Genomic DNA, 22,878 nt, shown 5'->3' on the forward strand with positions numbered 1-22,878 from the left:
CCTTCCGCCATCCTTACATCTCGGTCCCGTTGTTCTCCCATTCGTGGAAACAACTAAGTTTCTAGGGCTCACACTGGACAGGAAACTTTGTTGGTCTCCGCACGTCTCTTATTTGGCTGCTCGTTGTACACGTTCCCTTAATGTCCTCAGAGTTCTTAGTGGTTCATCTTGGGGAGCGAATCGCACTGTCCTGCTTCGCTTGTATTGGTCCATAGTCCGATCAAAGCTGGATTATGGGAGCCTCGTCTACTCGTCTGCTCGGCCATCCCTCTTACACCGTCTCAACTCCATCCACCATAGGGGGTTACGTCTTGCGACCGGAGCTTTCTACACTAGTCCCGTCGAGAGTCTTTATGCCGAAGCTGCAGAATTACCATTGACCTACCGGCATGACGTACTGCTTTGTCGGTATGCCTGCCGGCTGTTGTCAATGCCCGACCACCCCTCTTATCAGTCCTTCTTCGCCGATTCTCTCGACCGTCAGTATGGGTTGTATGTGTCTGCCCTGCTGCCCCCTGGAGTCCGCTTTCATCGCCTGCTTCGACAATTGGATTTTGCCCTCCCTACCACCTTCAGAGAGGGTGAGAGCCCGACACCACCTTGGCTCCAGGCTCCGGTTCATGTTTATCTCGACCTCAGCTCGCTCCCGAAGGAGGGTACTCCGGCTGCAGTGTATTGCTCACGGTTTGTCGAACTTCGTGCGCGACTTGCCAGTCACACCTTTATTTACACTGATGGCTCCAAAACTGACGATGGTGTCGGCTGTGCCTTTGTCGTCGGGGCCGTCACCTTTAAATACCGGCTCCTCGACCAATGTTCCAGCTTTACGGCCGAGCTTTTTGCTCTCCATCAGGCCGTTCAGTATGCCCACCGCCACCGCCATTCATCATATGTACTCTGCTCTGATTCACTTAGTGCTCTTCAGAGCCTTGGAGCTCCATATCCGGTCCATCCCTTGGTGCAACGGATCCAGCAGTCCCTCCATTCTTTCGCTGAGGGTGGCTCTCCTGTCAGCTTTCTGTGGGTTCCCGGCCATGTAGGAGTGCCTGGGAATGAGGCTGCTAATGCTGCAGCCAAGGCTGCAGTCCTCCTGCCTCGGCCAGCCTCCCATTGTGTCCCATCATCTGACGTTAGTGGGGTTGTTTGTAAGGGGCTTGTGTCCTTGTGGTGGGATACTTGGTCCTCACTTCAAGGAAACAAGCTCCGGGCAGTCAAATCATTCCCAACTGCTTGGACAACCTCCTCCCGACCATCTCGGCGAGAAGAGGTCCTTCTGACCAGATTGCGGATTGGGCATTGCCGGTTTAGCCACCGCTACCTGCTCTCCGGTGACCCACCCCCGCAGTGCCCTTGTGGTCATGCATTAACAGTGCGCCATGTTTTATTGTCGTGTCCCCGTTTTAGTCAATCTCGTGTTGTCCTGTCTCTGCCATCTACTTTACAGGATATTTTAGCGGATGACGCTCGAGCAGCTGCTCGTGTTCTTCGTTTCATTACTTTGACTGGATTGTCCAAAGACATCTAACTCTTTCACTTATTTTATCTGCCTTTTTGTAAGAACTTTCTGGTGTCCCCCCCCCCCCCCCCCCCTTGAGTTTTACTAGATTCTATGTGCTCCAACAATTGTGACTGGGCGCTAATGACCTCAGTAGTTGAGCGCCCTTAAACCCCCCCCCCCCCCCCCCCCCAAAAAAAAAAAAAAAAAATTACACACACACTGGACTCTCCTGTATGATGCTTTAGTCTTTTAAAGAAATTCGTTATCTTTCAGGGAAAGAAGCTGCATGTCTATTTATATTTCTTAACTGCCGTTGATATGTTATTTTGTTCATGTGTAACATTTACAGAAGCACACTTACAATTATTGAAGAATAACAGTTTATGAATGCAAGCCCGTTTACTGTCAGAATAAATAAGCAAGTTTTCTTTGCAGCTTGGTACAGTGCAAATTACTTATGAGTGTGAAACATATTACAGAACTGGATTCTCCAGTATGATGCTTTAGTCTGTTAAAGAAATTTGTTATCTTCATCCACATATTTGCAACAGGTTTCCAGAAAAGGTTGTTTGACAAATTAACTTCTTGGCTCTGATATGGTCTTTATAACTTCATCAATAATGTGTGGGAACTGTTCACAATGCTGCATATAGAAATAGTATCCATATTCTGATGAGCTTTAGATTAATACCAGAACAGAAGCTGTGATTACACAAGCAGAAAATTTATATTAATATAAATATTCATTTGTGATATCAGGAAATTAATGAAAGTTAAAGGGAAGAGCAATGAATAATGCCTAAAGAAGTAATTGATTCTCAGAGTGGTGGCAAAGTTTATATGTTGAAGCTTCAGAAACATTTGACTATAAATACTAAAATATCTTGAACATAAGTATGTTTCAAAGTTAGATGACTGTGGCATATGCTCTAGTAAAATGATTACCATTGTGGAAGCATGATCAGTTTCTAATTATGCAAACTTTCTCAATCCTGTCAACATGCACAGCTCTAACTGTTCATGAACAGTGTGTAGGCTTATACAAGCCAACATCATAATGAAAAAATCTTAATAGAGTCATATCGTAGACTCTGTAGTGTGGAGCAGTAAGAAACAAATCAGTTGTGGATTGCTCAGATATGTTTTAACACATTGAAGCCAGCATTAAGTCATAATTATGTGTCAGGAACGCAAATAGGTATGCTGCTTTTAAAAGAAATACAAAACATTTGACACTGCCACAAACAAACATGTTGTTCTTAAATGGTAAATTCACTGAGGACCAACTACAGGAGAAGGTAATAAAAATAATTCAGCAGTAGCTATTAAACTGGGACTGCTACAGATGAGGTACTTAGGCAAAAAGACACTGGCATTACAAATATGTATTTGAATAATAACAATATGAAAATGGTACACTGCTACTCGTAGAGGAGGTGTTGACTTGCAGACAGGCACATTGAGAAAAGAGTGGTAGATATTATCAGCTACCAAGTCCTACGTCAGTTATAAAGCGCGCAAACACACACACACACACACACACACACACACACACACAAAATCGCCAATGTCATCTCCGGGCACTGAAGACCGTCGAGCCCTAGTACCCAGAGATGACAGTGGCTGTTGTTGTTGTCGTGGTCTTCAGTCCAGAGACTGGTTTGACGCAACTCTCCATGCTGCCCTGTCCTGTGCAAGCTTCTGCTCGAAGTACCTACTGCAACCCACATCCTTCTGAATCTGCGTAGTGTACTCATCTCTTGGTCTCCCTTATGAGTTTTACCCTCCACGCTGCCCCCCAATACTAAATTGGTGATCCCTTGATGCCTCAGAACATGCCCTACCAACCGATCCCTTCTTCTAGTCAAGTTGTGCTACAAATTCCTCTTCTCCGAAATTCTATTCAATACCTCCTCATTAGTTATGTGATCTACCCATCTAATCTTCAGCATTCTTCTGTAGCACCACATTTCGAAAGCTTCTTTTCTCTTCTTGTCTAAACTATTTATCATCCATGTTTCACTACCATACATGGCTACACTCCATACAAATACTTTCAGAAATGACTTCCTGACATTTAAATCTATACTCGATGTTAAGAAATTTCTCTTCTTCAGAAATGCTGTCCTTGCCATTGCCAATCTAAATTTTATATCCTCTCTTCTTCGACCATCATCAGTTATTTTGCTCCCCAAATAGCAAAACTCATCTGATTCCCTTAGCATCACCTGATTTAATTCGACTACATTTCATTATCCTTGTATTGCTTTTGTTGATGTTCATCTTATATCCTCCTTTCAAGACTGTGCCCATTCCGTTCAGCTGCTCTTCCACGTCCTTTGCTGTCATTGACAGAATTACAGTGTCATCAGCAAACCTCAAATTTTTAGTTTCTTCTTCATGGATTTTAATTCCTACTCCAAATTTTTTTTACAGTTTGCTCAATATATAGATTGAATAACATAGGCTACGATCCTGTCACACTCCCTTCCCAGCCACTGCTGCCCTTTCATGCTCCTCGACTCTTATAACTACCATGTGTTTTCTGTATAGATTGTAAATAGCCTTTCATTCCCCTTATTTGGCCCCTACCACCTTCAGAATTTGTTAGAGAAAATTCCAGTCAACATTTTCAAAAGCTTTCTCTAAGTCTACAAATGCTAGAAACGTAGGTTTGCCTTTCCTTAATCTATCTCGTAAGATAAGTCATAGGGTCAGTATTGCCTCATGTCTTCCAACATTTCTATGGAATCCAAACTGATCTTCCCCAACGTCAGCTCCTAGCAGTTTTTCCATATGCCTGTAAAGAGTTCATGTTAGTATTTTGCAGCTGTTACTTATTAAACTGATAGTTCGATAATTTTCACACCTGTCAACAACTGCTTTCTTTGGAATTGGAATTATTATATTCTTCTTGAAGTCTGAGGGTATTTCGCCTGTCTCACACATCTCACTCACCAGATGGCAGAGTTTTGTCAGGTCTGGCACTCCCAAGGCTATCAGTAGTTCTAACAGTATGTTGTCTACTCCAAGGACCTTTTTTGGACTCAGATCTTTCAGTGCTCTGTCAAACTCGTCATGCATTATCATATCTCCCATTTCATCTTCATCTACATCCTCTTCCATTTCTATAATACTGCCCTCCAGTGCATCGCCCTTGTATAGACCCTCTGTGTACTTTCCCTTCTGCTTTCCCTTCTTTGCTTAGAACTGGTTTTCCATTTGAGCTCTTGATATTCATACAAGTGTGCTCTTTTCTCCAAGCCCCTTTAATTTTCCTGTAGACAGTATCTATCTTACCCCAGTGATACATGCCTCTACATCCTTACATTTGTCCTCTAGCCATAGTCATCCTTGCTTAGGCATTTTGCACTTCCTGTTGATCTCATTTTTGAGATGTTTGTATTCCTTTTTGCCTGCTTCATTTACTGCATTTTATACTTTCTCCTTTCATCAATTAAATTCAATATCTCTTCTGTTACCCAAGGATTTCTACTAGCCCTTGTCTTTTTACCTGCTTTATCCTCTGCTGCCTTCACCATTTCATCTCTCAAAGCTACCTATTCTTCTTGTACTGTATTTCTTTCACCCATTCTTGTCAATTGTTCCCTAATGCTCTCTCTGAAACTCTCTACAACCTCTGGTTCTTTCAGTTTATCCCGGTCCCATCTCCTTAAATTCCTACCCTTTTGTACTTTTTTTCAGTTTTAGTCCACTGTTCATAACCAGTAAATTGTGGTCAGAGTCTACATCTGTCCCTGCAAATGTCTTACAATTTAAAACCTGGTTCCTAAGTCTCTGTCTTACCATTATATAATCTATCTGAAACCTTCTTTTGTCTCCAGGCCTCTGCCACATGTACAACCTTCCTTCTTGATTCTTAAACCAAGTGTTAACTATGATTAAGTTATGCTCTGTGCAAAATTCCACCAGGCAGCTTCCTCTTTCACTCCATACCCAAATTCCATATTCTCCTACTACTTTCCTTCTCTTCATTTTCCTTCTATTGAGTTCCAGTCACCCATGACTATTAAATTTTCGTCTCCCCCCACTATCGGAATGATTTCGTTTATGTCATCATATATGTCTTCATCATCTTTGGCGCTATTTGGTATATAAACTTGTACTACTGTAGTAGGCATGGGCTTCATGTCTATCTTGGCTACAATAATGCGTTCACTGTGCTATTCGTAGTAGCTTTCTCGTGCTCCTTTTTTTATTCATTATTAAACCTACTCCTGTAATATCCCTATTCAATTTTGTATTTATAACCCTGTATTCGCCTGTCCAAAAATCTTGTTTTTCCTGCCACCGAACTTCACTAATTCCCACTGTATCTAACTTTAACCTATCCATTTCCCTTTTTAAATTTGATAACCTACCTACCTGATTAAGGGATTTGACATTCCACGCTCCAAGCCGTAGAACTCCAGTTTTGTTCCTGATAACAATGTCCTTCTGAGTAGTCCCCGCCCGGAGATCTGAATGGGGGGACTATTTTACCTCCGGAATATTTTACCCAAGAGGACGCCATCATCATTTAACCACACAGTTAAGCTGCATGCCCTCGGGAAAAATTACAGCTGTAGTTTCCCCTTGCTTTCAGCAAATCACAGTACCAGCACAGTAAGGCTGTTTTAGTTAATGTTACTAGGCCAGATCAGTCAGTCATCCAGAATGTTGCCCCAGCAGCTACTGAAAAGGCTGCTGCCCCTCTTCAGGAACCACACATTTGTTTGGCCTCTCAACAGATACCCCTCTGTTGTGGTTGCATCTACGGTATGGCTATCTGTATAGTTGAGGCACACAAACCTCCTCACCAGTGGCAAGGTCCATGGTTCATGGGGACTGTATGTATGTGTGTGAATTATGCATGTGTGAATTTGCATATGTTTTGTTTTGTCTGTGATAAATGACTCAGTTCGGTAGCTAACAACATCTAGCAGTCTTTTTCTTTTTCAGTGCCACTCAATGCTTTCTCTATGTAATAAATAGCAGTCTATATTTTTAATATTGTTGTTATTCCATCTTGGATTTTCTGCCTTTAGAGTATATTTGAGAGTTTCATAGCTCTTCCCACATGAAAAAAATTACTGTTGCTGTCAGTCTTCTACGTAGTACTGTAACTTCTCTCATAATTCTATCCAGCTTTTAATGAAATATATTACAATTGACAGAATGTTCATTCATTCTGAAGTCAAACCTGTATCAAGAGAACACATCATTGTCAACCAAGCTTGATGTAATCCAAACACAAATTAATGCGTGTATGTGCGTGCATGAACTGTGTGTGTAAGTGAAGAGGATTTGTCAATCTCTTGCAAATAATTGTTGTTTGAGCTTGCAGTTACATTGTAGCCACCTTTAGGGATGGTTTGTGTGCTAGCAGTAAAACAGATATTTATTGTGACATGATCCTGGCATATTATCTGAGGTCATAAAGCTGAAAAGATTGTGTTTATAAAACTGATCCAACTGATTTCTTAAAATTTGGGAAGAGTCAGCTACTCTTTGGGGATTAGACAATCTCAACAACAGTATATTATCAGTAACAGTTTTGATAGGGACATTAGCTGATGGCATATACAGTGATAAAGTTATATCCAATGTAAAATACTCTCTTTGAATGAAAGACAAGTGTCAGTGTTGGTCTGCCCTTTAAAGGCAAAAGTGTTTAAATCATTGTAGAGAATAATGTATTTATTGGTTTTAGTAATTTACTTGTAGAGAAAAGGTTGAGATTTTCACAGTGGTTAGAGTATCAGTCTTAAACAAAAGTTGTCACTTGAGCATCCTCTAAAATATGTGTTTCAATTGCAGGATGAGGATATTGAAGGAGATTTTGATCCAGAAGAATATGACAGACGAATGAACCAGTTATTCAGCGAGGAGTATTATGCTGAAGAAGGAGATTCAGCAAAGCCAGAATTTCCAGAACTTGATGATGAACTTGAGATTGGTAACTTAAAAATATAGCACTGACAACACAATTATAGTTCATTGACAAACACCTCTGCAGTTCATGACAACAATATTATAATAATAATTCAACAAAAATATTTGTGTGTATAATTCTGAGTAGTATAAAGTGAATGGAATGAATGACAATAATCTACTGCACTGGCTCTCGTAACTTGGATTAGAATATCCTTTTACACTATCCCTTTTGCTACTGCACAGTTTCAACTGTGTAACCATTGTCAGGTGTATGGTTTAACTCATTAGATGGATATATTTGGGTTACAGTCAAAACTTACGTTGGTCATATGTCATTATAATACAAGTGAGTGGCCAGATTTTAAAATAATCGGCATGATACTACATATTTCTTAAATAGCTCACATCACTGTTGACCATATTGGACTGGGTACAGCTGGTCATGATGTGTCATTCTACTTTGTCCAGTCATGGTGGAGCTGCTTGACACTTTAATTTTTATGCATAGAAAATGAACTTACATAAGTGAATTAAAAGAAGAATGGGAAGCTGAAGGAGTGTCTAATGTATATGACATATGAAAATTGCTATTCACCATATAGCAGAGATGATGAGTCGCAGATAGGCGCAACAAAAGACTACATCTACATCTACATCTACATCCATACTCCGCAAGCCACCTGACGGTGTGTGGCGGAGGGTACCTTGAGTACCTCTATCGGTTCTCCCTTCTATTCCAGTCTCGTATTGTTCGTGGAAAGAAGGATTGTCGGTATGCCTCTGTGTGGGCTCTAATCTCTCTGATTTTATCCTCATGGTCTCTTCGCGAGATATACGTAGGAGGGAGCAATATACTGCTTGACTCTTCGGTGAAGGTATGTTCTCGAAACTTTGACAAAAGCCCGTACCGAGCTACTGAGCTTCTCTCCTGCAGAGTCTTCCACTGGAGTTTATCTATCATCTCCGTAACGCTTTCGCGATTACTAAATGATCCTGTAACGAAGCGCGCTGCTCTCCGTTGGATCTTTTCTGTGTCTTGTATCAACCCTATCTGGTACGGAGCTGTGGTTGCTAGCCACTTCTTGTAGAAAACAATGAAAATAGCACTACCTGTCTCTGGACTGTATTGAAAACAAACACTAGCACTACTGGCGCTATGGCTGACTACAGGGACTCTCTCTGACTGTACTCAAAACACGAAATCTATGGAACACTATTAATAGCACCTGACAATTAAAGCTTCCTAAAAGCAAATACACACGGAAGAAGAAGTGACAAGTAAGAAAAATACAGTTAATACTTAAATTAAGGTAGCTCGCTGCACAGCAGACGTGAAGCGGACGGGAGTTACGACGACACTGACACTGACTATGGCTGACTAAAGGGACTCTCTCTGACTGTATTCAAAACACGAAATCTATGGAACACTATTAATAGCACCCGACAATTAAAGCTTCCTAAAAGCAAATACACACGGAAGAAGAAGTGACAAGTAAGAAAAATACAGTTAATACTTAAATTAAGGTAGCTCGCTGCACAGCAGACGTGAAGCGGACAGCATTTACGACGACACTGTCACAATGACAGTCGTTTTGCTGTGCCTATCTGCGAGTCAGCATCTCCGCTATGTGATGAGTAGCAACTTTTCATAATATTTTTACATTCCATCGTGGATTTTCCATTGTTCAACATATGACAATTGTCAGTGGTGAACTGCAAAAGACGACTACATTTGTATTGTTTTTCAACAAGTCTGTTCCTCTGCTTAAAATATCAGCCCTACATAATACACCCTTTAAGGTCCGTTGAACATCAGCGTTTTGGACACACTACCGTGGCATGCCAGGGACAGGCAGTATGTGGAAATTGTGGCACACTACCTTACCAAGGTGCAGGCGTAGGACTGCCTGCTAAAACCATATGGAAACATCAGCCAAACAAAGGCAGAGCACTTTGTGGTGACTTTTACCACTGTTGGTCAAGGTCCATCATTCTGCCACTACCATACAACCATGTTGAACTTCAGACCCAAAAATACTGAGTCCTGTAACTGTCCTTTCCTTTGTGGGGAGCTGGATTTGGCTTCTAATATGGCACTTGATGTGCCCAGTCATGACTGAATCTAAGATGGCATGTGAACAAAATCAAAGAAATTCCTCCTAGAAATCTCAACTTGTGAAGGGAGGCATTTTCCCCCCACCCCCCTCCCCTCATGTATGTACACACAAATCACAAATCCAGGGAAGGACTTAAATTCAGCAGTACGCCAGTAGTTCCATAAGTGTCACGTTAATGAAGAATGACTTTGGAGTCAATGGTCAAATATTGCGTGGCCTGTGTACATGAGATAATGTATGAATTAATTCAGTTTTTTATGGAGTTGTAAATAGCACTGTAACTATAATGCAATATTCACAGACGAGTGCAAGTGAATTGACACTTTTGACTCCTCTGTGTTTATCCCTGAACTTGTCCTCAAGATCCATCAGTCAAACTAATTTCATTGCCTGACATTGTCAGAAGGAGTGTTATTTCTATGTCAAATGGAAAAGCTCCCAAAATAGAAGTTTTATTGCCCAGATTGCATCTGATACGTATACTGATTACTAGTTTCTGCCAAGTTATATTCCCATCTTCAGGTCATGAGATACATGAATTATAAAGTCCTTACATGTGCCACATTGCCATCTGATCACTAAAAACACAGAGGTAAACTGAAAGCAGACACACTCCCATGTAACATTAAGTACATTAAAATAAGAGCCAGAACTGTATAAGCAAGGCACAGAGATGTCAGATATGAGGTGGTCCTCAAAAGAAACCAAACTAAATGTTTGGTTTGCAAAGATTTTGTAGTGCTGCATTTTGCTGCTAGGAGCACTTAGTGAAAACATTCCAGAGTCAGTAAGCATAGTGTCGTTGTTGAAGCAGGTCAGGACTAGTTTTGGCAGAGTTTATGATGACAACTGTTTTGTATGATAGTTGTTTTTGCAATGGCTGTTTTTCATGAATAGCATATGGTGGTGAAAGTCTGCTTTTTGCTTGGAAATATTGGAACAGAAATTCTTGGAATGTTAAAAACGGCATACAAGAGCAATGCTATGGGGAAAACTCAAGTGTTTGAGTGGTTTTCCCATTTAAAAAATGGTGAAATGTCATTTGATGACAAACCTCATTGTGGTCATCCTCCCACAGTCCAAACACAAGAAAATGTTGAAAATATTCATGCATTCATCAACGAAGATTGTCAATGGACTGTTGAAGAAATTGTGGAGCTTTTGGGACTGACTTGGAGTTCAGTGTAGTGAATTGTGACAGAAGATTTGGGAATGAAAAGAGTGGCTGCCAAATTCATGCCATGACTGCTGACTGCTGAAAAAACGAGGTCACATGGAAGTATGGAGTGCTTTGATAGAAGAGTCCCAAAATGATTCAAACTTTTTTCCAAAAATGATCACAGGTGATGAAACTTGGTGCTATGCTTATAATTCTGAATCAAATCAACAATAAAGCCAGTAGAAGTTTTCAAGTGCGCTTCAAGAGAGCTCGCCAGGTGAAATGAAATGTTAAAACAATGCTGATTTGTTTTTTGATGTTAGAATAGTTGTCCATTCAGAGTTTGTTCCACAGAGTCAGGCGGTTAACCAGGCTCTCTACTTGGAAGTTTTGAAAAGATTGCTCAGCAGTGTGCAGAAAAAGTGCCATGAGGTGTGGCAGTCGGGTGACTGGTTTCTCCATCATGACAGTGCCCCTGCTTACAAAGGCCTGTCTTCACAACAGTTCTGTATTGATTGGGGAAGCTCCACACCATGGCCTCCCCATTTCCTAGACTTCAATCTTCTAGACTCTTGAAGGCATTAGTCTACATTACTGCAGTCGACAATGTCCAGACACTACAGGGTCACATCTTCAATGCCTGCCAGCACATACAACAACAACGGGGCCTGTTTCAAAGAATTTGAGAGTCCCTATGGTGGAAGGCAGAGGGGTGCATTGCCAAGGACAGACACCACATTGAGCACCTCCTATAACATGTCTACGGATCTCATGTGTTTATTGGACCTATTTTTTGTTTTGTTTTTGTGGGTACTACCAGCCCTCAAAATATCCAACACTTTTTTTAACAACACATGTACATGTTATTTATAAAACTAAAAAATGTCAAGAGTTGAACCACTGAACATTTACCATTGAAGGATATGGCTTTAGTGCATTGACAGAATGTTGGAATGAAGCTTTGGCTCTGTCCACTGGAAGAAATTTTAAGAAAATGAAATGTCCAGATCTAGTCGAGCATACTTCATAGTGCAAGAAAAGAGAGATTGCTGTTTACTGTAAAGATGGTATGTTAAGTTGCAGACAGGCACAATTAAAAGACCCTTTCACCTAAGCTTTCAGTAAGTGTCTTTTAATTGTGCCTGTCTGCAACTTGTCATCTTTGCAATAAGTAGCAATCTTATCTTTTCCTGCACTGTTGATATTCTTACCTGGAAATTTCCATTGTTTGATACTTTATTTTCCTGGTTCTTCCCAGCTCTAATGTTACCTTCTACTACAAAATCAAATCATCCAGCTCCAAATTCTGCCATTCAGCATCTGACATGATAATTTGTTCCCACAAAAAGTGCACTGGTCAGTGGAATCCAGGAACATTTTTACGTCTGAGGCCCTGCAGACTAATTCCCTATATCCCTCTGCTGACCTCAAGCCAAAATGATAAAATAGATACAAGGTCCATTTTTGTCTACTTTCATTGTTCAGGAACCATAAATCTCGGGCAACATTGGATGTGGATTGTTATTTGAAATGGCAGAAAGTAATCTCTTTAGACAAGTACCATATCAACCTCTCCCACAGTGATGGATGCATATGTGCTAGTGCTACCACAGTGTTCACAATGTGGCAGTGTACATTTTTAAGCAGCATAGTATAGAACTGCCAAGAGCATTGATTCCAATTGGAACAACAGCTGCTAAGTGAGCTAAAATTCGAACCTTGAGGAACTGCTTTTCATTGAGGAAACTCTATATGTCATGATTCAGAACAATTTATTGTCACAGTTTGTGAGAATGTACAAGCTTACTTCAGTAATAGATGGCTACTGCTCTGCTGTTCCATTTGCCTGTATGTTTGCTTGGCATGTTGCCCATTGAACATGTCTGGGATGTGATGGATCTGCAATATGTATAAATTCCCTAGAAATATATCTGGCCCCCCTTGACACCACAGAGTTTAGTCTCTTGATAGCAGCATAAGGAATCTTCATACTATACTTGGTTGTCCAAGTCACAGACCATGTAAAACCTGATCAGCTCTGTATTGAATTACTCTTCATCTGTACCACGTAATTTATTTCAGCCATGTGTATTTTTAGAAGTTTTTCTCAAATGTTAGTGTATATTTATATTTTTTTGTTTAACCTATTTGCAATAAATAGTATACCAGTTATGACTGGCAATCATCTTGAGCAGAGCACTGCATGCAACAATCAAACTCTTACATATGGTCTATGTGATATTACATATGCAGAGCTACAGTTACTTGGGTACATAGAATTCAGACTGCAGCAGTACCATAAACTATATGTGCTGGCAAAGACTGTTATACCTAGGTGTAAAGCTTATTGAAGCTCTGTAATATATTAATTTACTTATTTTTATTCATCAGCCTTCAGTCGCCAATGCTATTTCTTTTACAGCACAGTTCATTTCTGGCCCTGAGGACTCATCTTCAGTTGCTTACCACATTATTTTGCCATTATTTTTACATGTTAGGGTTTCCACTGGTCCTTTTGAATACATTTTAGTCTGGTGGCAAAACAAATGCCATTAAAATAAACAGCTGCCAGGAATAATTTTTTTCTTCTATTATCAGCTGTGTAGACTTGAAGTACAGATAATGTGCATTGTAAAAATGCAGAGTTTGGACATTTAATAGTAATGTAATGTCCAAAATCAGTGTTTTCATTTTGTAAGTTTTTGTGCATGTGTAACTGTGATAACAAGTGATCTTTATGCTATGGAGTGATGACTTCAAGAGATTATTGAAGCTCAGCAGTAAGATACAGGTGACAAACACTTACAAAATTACAGCAGCAACAATTGAATGGATGTAAATGCACAGTGATTATAGGGATAGTGGCAATAGCAATACATGCTGTGCTGTGGAACAGTCAGTATGTTTGGAAATGAAGAACACACTTTGTGTGTTGCGATTGCAGGGTAGACATTTTTGTCTGTTTCAACAATCTTATGCTGCCAATTTTATAATAAGTTCCGTATCAGATGATGGCAGCAAAAGATGGCTGAAACTGGTCATCTTGGAACAATAAAATTGTCTCCACTGTGACCATGGCATACAAAGTGTGTTCTTCATTTCCAAAACATGGTTTATTGAGAAAAGGGTGTCTTAACAAGAATCCACAGAAGACTCCAAGAAATTAGAAAAGGCAGAGCAATGATGCGACAGTCAGTATGGTTGCCAAGAATCTTGTCTGACATTGAAAAACTGATTGATCAATGCCCACAGTGCAACATAAAAACAAAGAATTCACACAAAACACTTTTCCTTTCAGAATTTCAACAGTAGTCCAGGAATTGAGTTGTTGCTGATTTATTCAAGTTGTCTGGCAAATAAAATTTGCTTATAACTGATTATAACTATCAAGAAATTGCACTGTTGCATTCTTTATCATGAGTCAGAGGTTATGAAACATCTAAAGTCTATGTTTTCACATCGTGGTACATTGAAGAAATTTGTGAGTGACAGTGGGGCTCATTTTGGAGTATTACTCATGCCTGAATATTTACAGTTTGCAAAAGAAGTATAATTTTTGCGTAAAACAAGTGGTCAAAGTTTCCACAAAGCAGGGGATTAATTGAAGCTGGAATCAGAACCATTAAACAGAATCTGTTGAAGAATGATGATGGCTATCAGACTGTACAAATCTACAGAGCAGCACCACTCAACAATGGGTTTTCACTAGTGAAACTTTTAATGGAAAGATGGATATGAACGGGTGGAACAATCAATGTCACAACAGTAGTCACAACCAAAAGTACCAGACATAAAGTGTCATCAGTAAAAAGGGTCAAATGTTTTGTGGAATCATTTCCCAAGAGTAAGAAACAAAATAGATTATAGAAATATTTAACATGTCTTTGAATGTTGTTCAAAATCATGTACTTTTTTTTATTGGGAAAGGCGAGCAAGCAAAACCAATGATAAGCACAGTACTTGGTAGGGAGACAGTACTTATTGTGCCATACATGTTATTTTTCCTGATATATGAATGGTTCCCTACAGAAACATTATTTTTGAGGCTGAAAAATTGATGGGACTTTTTTACACCTTTGGCCATAAATAATAGAAATTTGTTAAGGCCACACAGTAGCAGACTTTGCATGGTCTACATATTCCTCCAGACAGATATCCTCCTGTACTCTTTAAAATACTGAGATTGTAAGTAAACATTGAACTTCAGGCTCTCAATCAGCATTTCATTTCCTCTACGTGATATTGAGCATCATTCAAAGGTGCATCAAATGTTTCTCTAATCTATTTTATTTCTTAACTTTAGATAAATGATTTCACAAAACATTTGATCCTTCCCAATGTCTTTTTATTTCAAGTTTTGTCCAGAAAACATGCAGTTTAGAGTACATAGATCAAGAGAAAGCAGGGAAATAGATCAAGAGAAAGCAGGGAAGTTCCAACTTCTGTTATGATTTGATGTTTATTTTATTTTTTCAACATGAAATAAAGAAACCCACAATTTCGAATGTGATGAGAAGTGGAATCCTGGTAACTTTTTCAGCTCTTGATTTGGTTGACCTTCATGTTCACTGTTGTCACTGCCAAAGAGCAATGTGATCATAGTTTAGGAAATCATTCCATTCTAAAATGTTGCCCTGTGTCAAATGGCAGAAGTCCTTCCAAACACAATACACAACCATAGAACAGTCAATCTTTTTCATTATAAACTAAAATGAAAAAAAGAGTCCCAAGATGGAGATCTGCTCAACAGCATATAGGCCTGACCAGTGACGAATATTCATCTGTCCAAGTAGACCACACTAGAAGCCAAAGTAAGCCCTGCTCAGTGTCAGAGACAGCTGAAGTTGCTGGATTTTATGTATCATTAATTAAAATGTTGAGAGAATCATCAAAGTGAATGAGAACTTAAAAGTGGTTGCTGACCTTTGTGAAGCTGATCTGGATGCATCCAACGAATCTCAACAATTCACCAAGTGTGCCATTGATGAGACCAGTGCCAACTGGAATGTTTAACTCTCAGTGTAACTCGAGTGCTAACTGCAATAACGATTTCATCAGCAAGTCCACCACAGTCATTGCCATTTCAGTTGTGGTGCTTACTCGGTCCCGGCTTTCGTGCTTCCTCTGATATTTCGGAGTACATATCCATGGCAGGAAATTTATAAACTTTCTGGTGCCACATGATCTTGTATCTCATTCCCTCATCCAGTCATGTCTGCCGTCCACTCTCTTTACACTTAACCACCATGGGAACTGCTACCCACAGTATATATACACTTTGATTCCATTGTGACTTCATGCCAGTTTTAGTGAGTTTTTGCCTTTCACTATCATCGACTCCCTCAGATTTCATATTGTTTCCCCCTTTTTCATCCGTTTCATCATTCTCGTGATTTTTCCCTTGTATTTGGGTGTGTTTTTGAGAATTTTTTGGACGTATTTCTACGATAATTATATAATTTTTCACGTATATTCCATACTCCTTCCATCTGCGTCAATACAAACAAGTTTCCTTATTGGTAGCCAAACCGCAGTCCCACATATTGTTCCTGCATTGTTGCTTGGCTCATGAAATCTCCCCAAATGGCCTACCATCAAATTACCCATCTTCGGCTGCCATCTCTCCTTCCACAATGGCCTCCATCTGTTCAGATTCTGCCAATCCTTAGCCCTCACCAACATACTCCTGCAAAACCATATCAACCAACCCCAAATCCTGCAATGTCTTCTCTCCATCTGTAAAATTCTCTTGCTATGCAATCCCAAAACCCTGGAACCCATAACACATATTGAAACTCTTGCCCTCCACAAACTAGAGTAACACGCACAATGGCACCTCAAAAAACTCTCTACCCTGCGCTCTTCTTACTCCAGCCTGGGAGTACCACTGTCCATCACCTTTACAACAACCACCACACACCTCCTTCATATTCCGTCATAGCTGACAAACCCTCTCTCGCAGACATACTACATTTACCCCACCCTCCAAAACTCATTCCCACCACCATACAAAATCCAGAACCTAAACAGACCCAAAACACAGTCATGAACTTTCCTCCATAAGCCTTAGCCCCACAGAAATATCAGTCCAAAGGCTTGACCTTTTGCCCCACTTCCAAATTCATTCATGCAGGACTTGTAAAAGACCTTCTCTCCTACTCCTGGTCCCTACAGTGGAAACACTTTCTTGCCATCAATCCTAGCAATCAGACTCAACCAAAGACCAATGTTGAACTCTGCCTGTCTCAGTTCACTACTCCATCCAACAACCCCCACTGGCCCCAAATCACCCCCTGTTAACTTTCCAGAATTTCTTAACCTCGAACCTTGCCTCACCATCATTCCATAAATTCCTCAACATGCAACATCCACAGAAAGAATTACAGTCCACCATCTAAAAACTGATCCCAACCTTATGGCCCTACCTGTGGTCAAACGTTCCGCTACTGTTGTTCTGAAGTGCAGAGATTACCTGACAGAAGGACCATGCCAGCTGTCAGATACATCCACCTACAAACCTTGCCACAATGACCCCATTCCAGAAATACAGCAGGATTTCCAGTCTCTCCTCAAATCCTTAGACCCATCACAGAACCTCTCCCCAGAGTCCATCTCTCTGCTCACCCCTACCACTCCCTGCACTCCTACCTTTTATGTGCTTCCTAAAATCCATAAATTCAACCACCCAGGACACGCCATTCTGACTGATTACTGTGCCCCTCCTGAGAGAATTTCTGCTCTCGTAGATCAACAGCTTCAGCCTATTACCCAGAACCTACCCTCCTATATAAAAGATACCAACCATTTCCTCCACCGACTCTCCACAGTTCCTGTACCTGTACCACACTGTGCCCTGCTTGTCACTATTGATGCCACCTACATTTACACTAATATCCCTAATGCCCGTTGCATTATCGCTATTGAACACTACCTTTCCCAACACCTGATGGATTCCAAACCAACAACCTCCTTCCTAGTTGTTGTGATCAACTATATTATCATCCACCATTACTTCTCCTTTGAAGGCACTACCTACAACCAAATGCAGGGTACGGCTATGGACTCCCACATGGCACCATTCTATGCCAACCTATTCATGAGCCATGTAGAGGAAACCTTCCTAAACACCCAGACTCCTAAACCCCTCTCCTGGTTCAGATTCATTGATGACATCTTTGTGATCTGGTCCTACTCAACCCAAGAAGCCTCCTTCCTAGATGTGACCTCCACCTCAAAGGTGGCTACATCAGTGCCTGTGTCCATATTAAACCTACTAACCACCAGCAATACCTCCACTTTGACAGCTGCCGTCCATTCCATACCAAGAAGTCCCTTCTTTACAGCCTAGCCACCCATGGTTGTCACATCTGCAGTGATGCGCAGTACCTCTCGAATTATTTCAAGGGTCTCACTGAGGCCTTCACAGATCGTAATTATCCTCCCAATTTTGTACAAAAACAAATCTCCATGCTTTATCTTTCCAGTCTCCCACTACTTCTCAAAGTCTCACCACCCAGACACAGAGGAGCATTTCCATCATAACTCAGTACCACCCAGGGCTGGAGCAACTGAATTACATTTTCTGCCAGGGTTTCAGCTACCTCTCGTTGTGCCCTGAAATGAGGAATGTCCTGCCCACTATTCTTCCCACCCCTCCCACAATGGTATTGTGCCGTCCACTAAACCTACAAAGTACACTCGTCCAGCCCTACACAACCCCTCCACCCAACCCTTCACCCCATGGCTCTTATATTTCTGTAATAGATCTCGATGCTAGAACTGCCCCATACATACTCCGACCACCATCTACTCCATTCCGGTCACAAACATCACCTATCCCATCAAAGGCAGGGCTACCTGTGAAACCATGCTACTCAATACATACTCCCACCACCATCTACTCCAGTGTGGTCTCAAACATCACCTATTCCATCAAAGGCAGGGCTACCTGTGAAACCATGCTACTCAACATATAGCGGAGATGTTGAGCTGGAGATAGGCACAACAATAAGATTGTCACAAAATAAGCTTTCAGCCAACAAGACCTTTGTCAAAAATAGACACAAAACACACACACACACACACACACACACACACACACACACACACACACACACACACACACACAGACAGTGCTTCTGGGGAGCATGCAGGGACAAGGTGGAGACAGGTTAGGGCAGCAAGGTGCAATTGGGAGGTTAGACAGAGGGCAGAGGAAACGTGGGGACGGGGGCTGGGTAGCAGAAAGGAGAGAAGTAAAAAGACAGGGTGCATTGGTGGAATAGAGGGCTGTGTAGTGCTGGTCTGGGAACAAGGAAGGGGCTGGATGGGTGAGGACAATGAGTAAGGAAGATTGAGGCCAGGAGGCCATCCCAAATTTTCAATTCTTTGATCATTTCCTAGAGAGGTGGTTAAATTTATGTGTGATATGGAGCCATGTCTCATGATCTTTGATCCCAAAACACAATGTTGTTGATGCATTGAATGGCGCAGGTGGGAGACCGATTGCACTTCATACTTTTGAAGTATTTCAAGTCAACTACTTATAGACGAAAAGAAATACCAAGGGGTTTTTTGTGAACGTTTCTACATGTTACGTCTTCTCTTTGTCACCCCTATTCCTATCAGTAGCATGGATATGTTGGTCCCACTGAGCCATGTCTATACCAAATTTGGTTGAAGTTGCTCCAGATGTAGGTGAGTTCTGCTTTTATGACACACCTTTTTACCTCACTCCACCCCTATGGGAGGTATGTTGTTCCTACCCCACAGTAACTTTCACTCTCATAAGTACAACAACTGAACAAATTTCTTCATCATAATTGGATGAATAGTATAGGAACATGTATAAGGCAAATGAACATTCATTTTTGTTTACTAGGTCATGATTTAATTTTAAAGTTCACAAGTGTGTTGTTGTTTTCTGCTTCAGAAAACTGGGAAAATTTACAGTCAAATGGCCATCAGTATGCTGAAAATGAAGAGGCTGGCTATGAACCTCACTGTGAGGATCCAGATTTCAATGTAAGGATTCACATCTTCATACATGCAGTAGTATGCTGTTTGGTTTTTTAAATATCATGTGTTATGTTATCGTTGCTACAAGACTAAACAAATATCATCTTAATTCAACTTTACAGATGGATTGTGATTATGATCCAACGGCAGCATTACAGTCTGAGCTTATTGAGTCATCAAAAAAGAGAAAGAAGCGACGGAGACAGTCAAAATTTGCTGAAATTGTCTCAAAGCCAAAACCTTCATTTAATCCAAATGATCAGACTTTTGATGAATATCTTGAAGAGTATTATAAGCTTGACTGTGAAGATGTTATTGGTGATCTACCCTGCAGATTCAAGTACAGAAAAGTTGTTCCTAACAGCTTTGGATTAACAATAGATGAGGTAGAGCTATACTACACTTATTTATGTTTTAGTAAAGTAGGATATTTTAGCCTTAAGTAAGAAAGCATTGGAAGTTTATGAAATAGTGTGTATGTTATGGCAACTCCTTGTTGAAATTGATTCATTGCACAATAACATGCACAAGCAGCAAACTTTAAACCTTGTATCCTGTCCTTAAGTGCATTTTGGCAGTAGTATATCGCATTTAGAAGGAAGGAAATCAGTCCCATTCCATTTATATCTTACTTACACACCTGAATTTCAAGTTTTTTACTAGGCAACATGACGTAGTGGTTAGCACACTGGACTCGCATTTGGGAGGACGACTGTTCAAACCCACATCCGGCCATCCTGATTTAGGTTTTCTGTGGCCATGTCTGGCCACGTGAATTCTCTAAATCGCTCCAGGCAAATGCCAGGATGGTTCCTTCGAAAGGGCATGGCCGACTTCCTTTCCCATCCTTCCCTAATCCGATGAGACCAATGACCTCGCTGTTTGGCCTCCTCCCCCAAACAACTCAACCCCAACTCACGTTCTTACTCCTGAAACTTTGAGAAGTTGGGAGATGTATATATCCATTGTTGTTATGTATTTGTTGAAAGTAATTGAGCTGTCTTTCACTTCTCATTTCTATGCTTTTCTCCACATTATTCCCCACATTCGTACTCTGCTCCTCTCCTTAGATTTCCTCCATCCCCCTCCCCTCCGTTTTTTTCATAATCATCCTCTGCTTCATTTAGGGCAACTTTCCAGTAATATCTTGTATTAATAAAACTTAAGAAGTTGGCATACTTTGTCTTAGTTGCTATTTCTGCTGTTCATCAAGTGCCATTTTGCGGAATTTTTCTAACTGCAGTTACTATATATTATGCCTAATAATAATATACTTTTTTAAGATTCTTCGTGCTGATGACAAGGAACTAAATAAATGGTGTTCCTTGAAGAAGGCTGTTCAGTATAGACCAGAACACGTGGAAAAATATGATGTTGTAGCGTATAAGAAGAAAGCACAGAACGAGAAGTTAAAAAGGAAAATCTTGAGGAGTTTGTATACTGAGTAAGTTATGATGATTTATTCTAACATATTTTATTTATATTATACCCTGTGTTGTAATCTATCTTACTGGAGCTCTGATACAAAATTTACAAGAAAAGAAGGTGTAGTGGAAAGTTTATGATCTCTTCCACTCTTTTCTTCTGCATTTGCTTGTGGTGTGCATTATTTTTAATTTATTCATGCACAAAAAGAGACCAGAATTGTAAAATCCTGTTTGCTTTGTCAATAGTGAGCCAGATGAAGAGGAGCTGAACAGTGAGCCACCAAAAAAGAAGAAAAAGAAGTCCAGCTTCATGAATGATCAGCAGACATTGGAAATTTCTTCTCATGATGAACGCGTCAATGCCACCCTGCCTGCTCCTCAAGGTGGAGAAACATCTGTTACAGAAAATAATTGCAAAGCTGTGAAAGAAAGTTCTAGTTCCCATACAGAACCTCAGAAGAGAAAAGAAAAGAAGAAAAGAAACAAATTCATAGGACAGATGAGCAACAAGGAAATGCCTAAAGCATCAGTAAGGAATTCTCATCACAAAAAGAACAAGAACAACAGAAGTAAAGTAAATGACAATATCAAAAACAACAATAATGTTACAGAACTGTCAGATGCACGGCTCAAAGCATATGGAATAAACCCAAAGAAGTTCAAAAACAAAGTGAAATACGGAAAAATAAAAGAAGTATAAAATAGTTTGTGTCTGCTTGTAATATTTTAAACTATGAGGAAATGACACTTCAGTAATAGCATATGTTAATATCTTCAAATTAATGAAGTTTTAAACTGCTTTAAGACCACTTTTGTTTACAAATTATTGTATTCATTCCCTTGTTATTTAAAGAGACATATTTTGTTGTTCGAATGTGTATTTACCTAGTTTTAATATTGTGAATATGTGAAATAAATTATGCATAATTTGTTATATATTCTGTATCTCAGTTGACAGGGCATTTAAAGCCATATCAGAGACAGCCAGTTTGAATCCTGCTTGTGATGGATCTTTGCAACTTCCTATTTTTGGTAAGGGGAGGAGAGAGAGTGATCCAAAGTGTCTCATTGCCACATTTTGTACCAATATCATAGATAATATATCAAACTACACCATTGTTAATGGTGGTATCTGAGGGAAGCAGTGTACATGTGGGTTTCATTCTGTCCCATTTTTCTCATCGGTAGCAACAATAAAAACACAACTTTACACTTTACACTCCATGTGTTGTTGTCAGTCATCTGTACTAAAACACTTATACTTACTGTGCTTTACAGGAAAGTAATCAAATCATATCAACTAGAAAGACTTGCACCAGACTGTGAGCCCCACAAATATAAAACAGAAGTAGCTGCAAATGTACCAGATAGTGTAATAAAATGCCTTAAGTTTCACGTTGGCATCAACCTAAGTTTATGTAAACTCTGCAGCAGAAGCTCCAGAGGAGAAGGTATAGAGACATACAATGACAGGCTTGGAACAGCGCAAGCATCATAAGTTTAGTGGCTCAGGAATGAGGAGGCCACCATGCTGTAGAGATTAGAGGTTGAAGTGTAGTTGGGAGTGGGCGCTGGAAACGGGATGATGGCCATTGGTGGCTAGGAAAACACAGCTGGACGGTAAAACACTTTTATTCAACTTGGCTACAAAACTCGAAGTGTTACGATGCTGTAGGCGTGAAATGTGGGAGGGCCTGCTGACAGCTGCGGAAGACATATGCC

The 22,878-nt window shown here is 40.4% G+C and overlaps 1 protein-coding gene across 1 annotated transcript in view; it reads left to right on the forward strand.

Moving 5' to 3' along the window:
- Positions 1-22,112, forward strand: part of LOC126191160 (protein KRI1 homolog) — a 101,498-nt gene extending 79,386 nt beyond the window's left edge. The window contains exons 7-11 of the mRNA XM_049931932.1: positions 7,319-7,457; positions 19,644-19,735; positions 19,852-20,115; positions 21,013-21,173; positions 21,403-22,112. Of these exons, the coding sequence (XP_049787889.1) occupies positions 7,319-7,457; positions 19,644-19,735; positions 19,852-20,115; positions 21,013-21,173; positions 21,403-21,856 (1,110 nt within the window). The 3' untranslated portion in view covers positions 21,857-22,112. The remainder of the gene's footprint in view (positions 1-7,318; positions 7,458-19,643; positions 19,736-19,851; positions 20,116-21,012; positions 21,174-21,402) is intronic.
- The last annotated feature ends 766 nt before the right edge of the window (positions 22,113-22,878 follow it).

This window comes from Schistocerca cancellata, chromosome 6 (genome assembly GCF_023864275.1).
Source record: "Schistocerca cancellata isolate TAMUIC-IGC-003103 chromosome 6, iqSchCanc2.1, whole genome shotgun sequence".
NCBI lineage: Eukaryota > Metazoa > Arthropoda > Insecta > Orthoptera > Acrididae > Schistocerca > Schistocerca cancellata.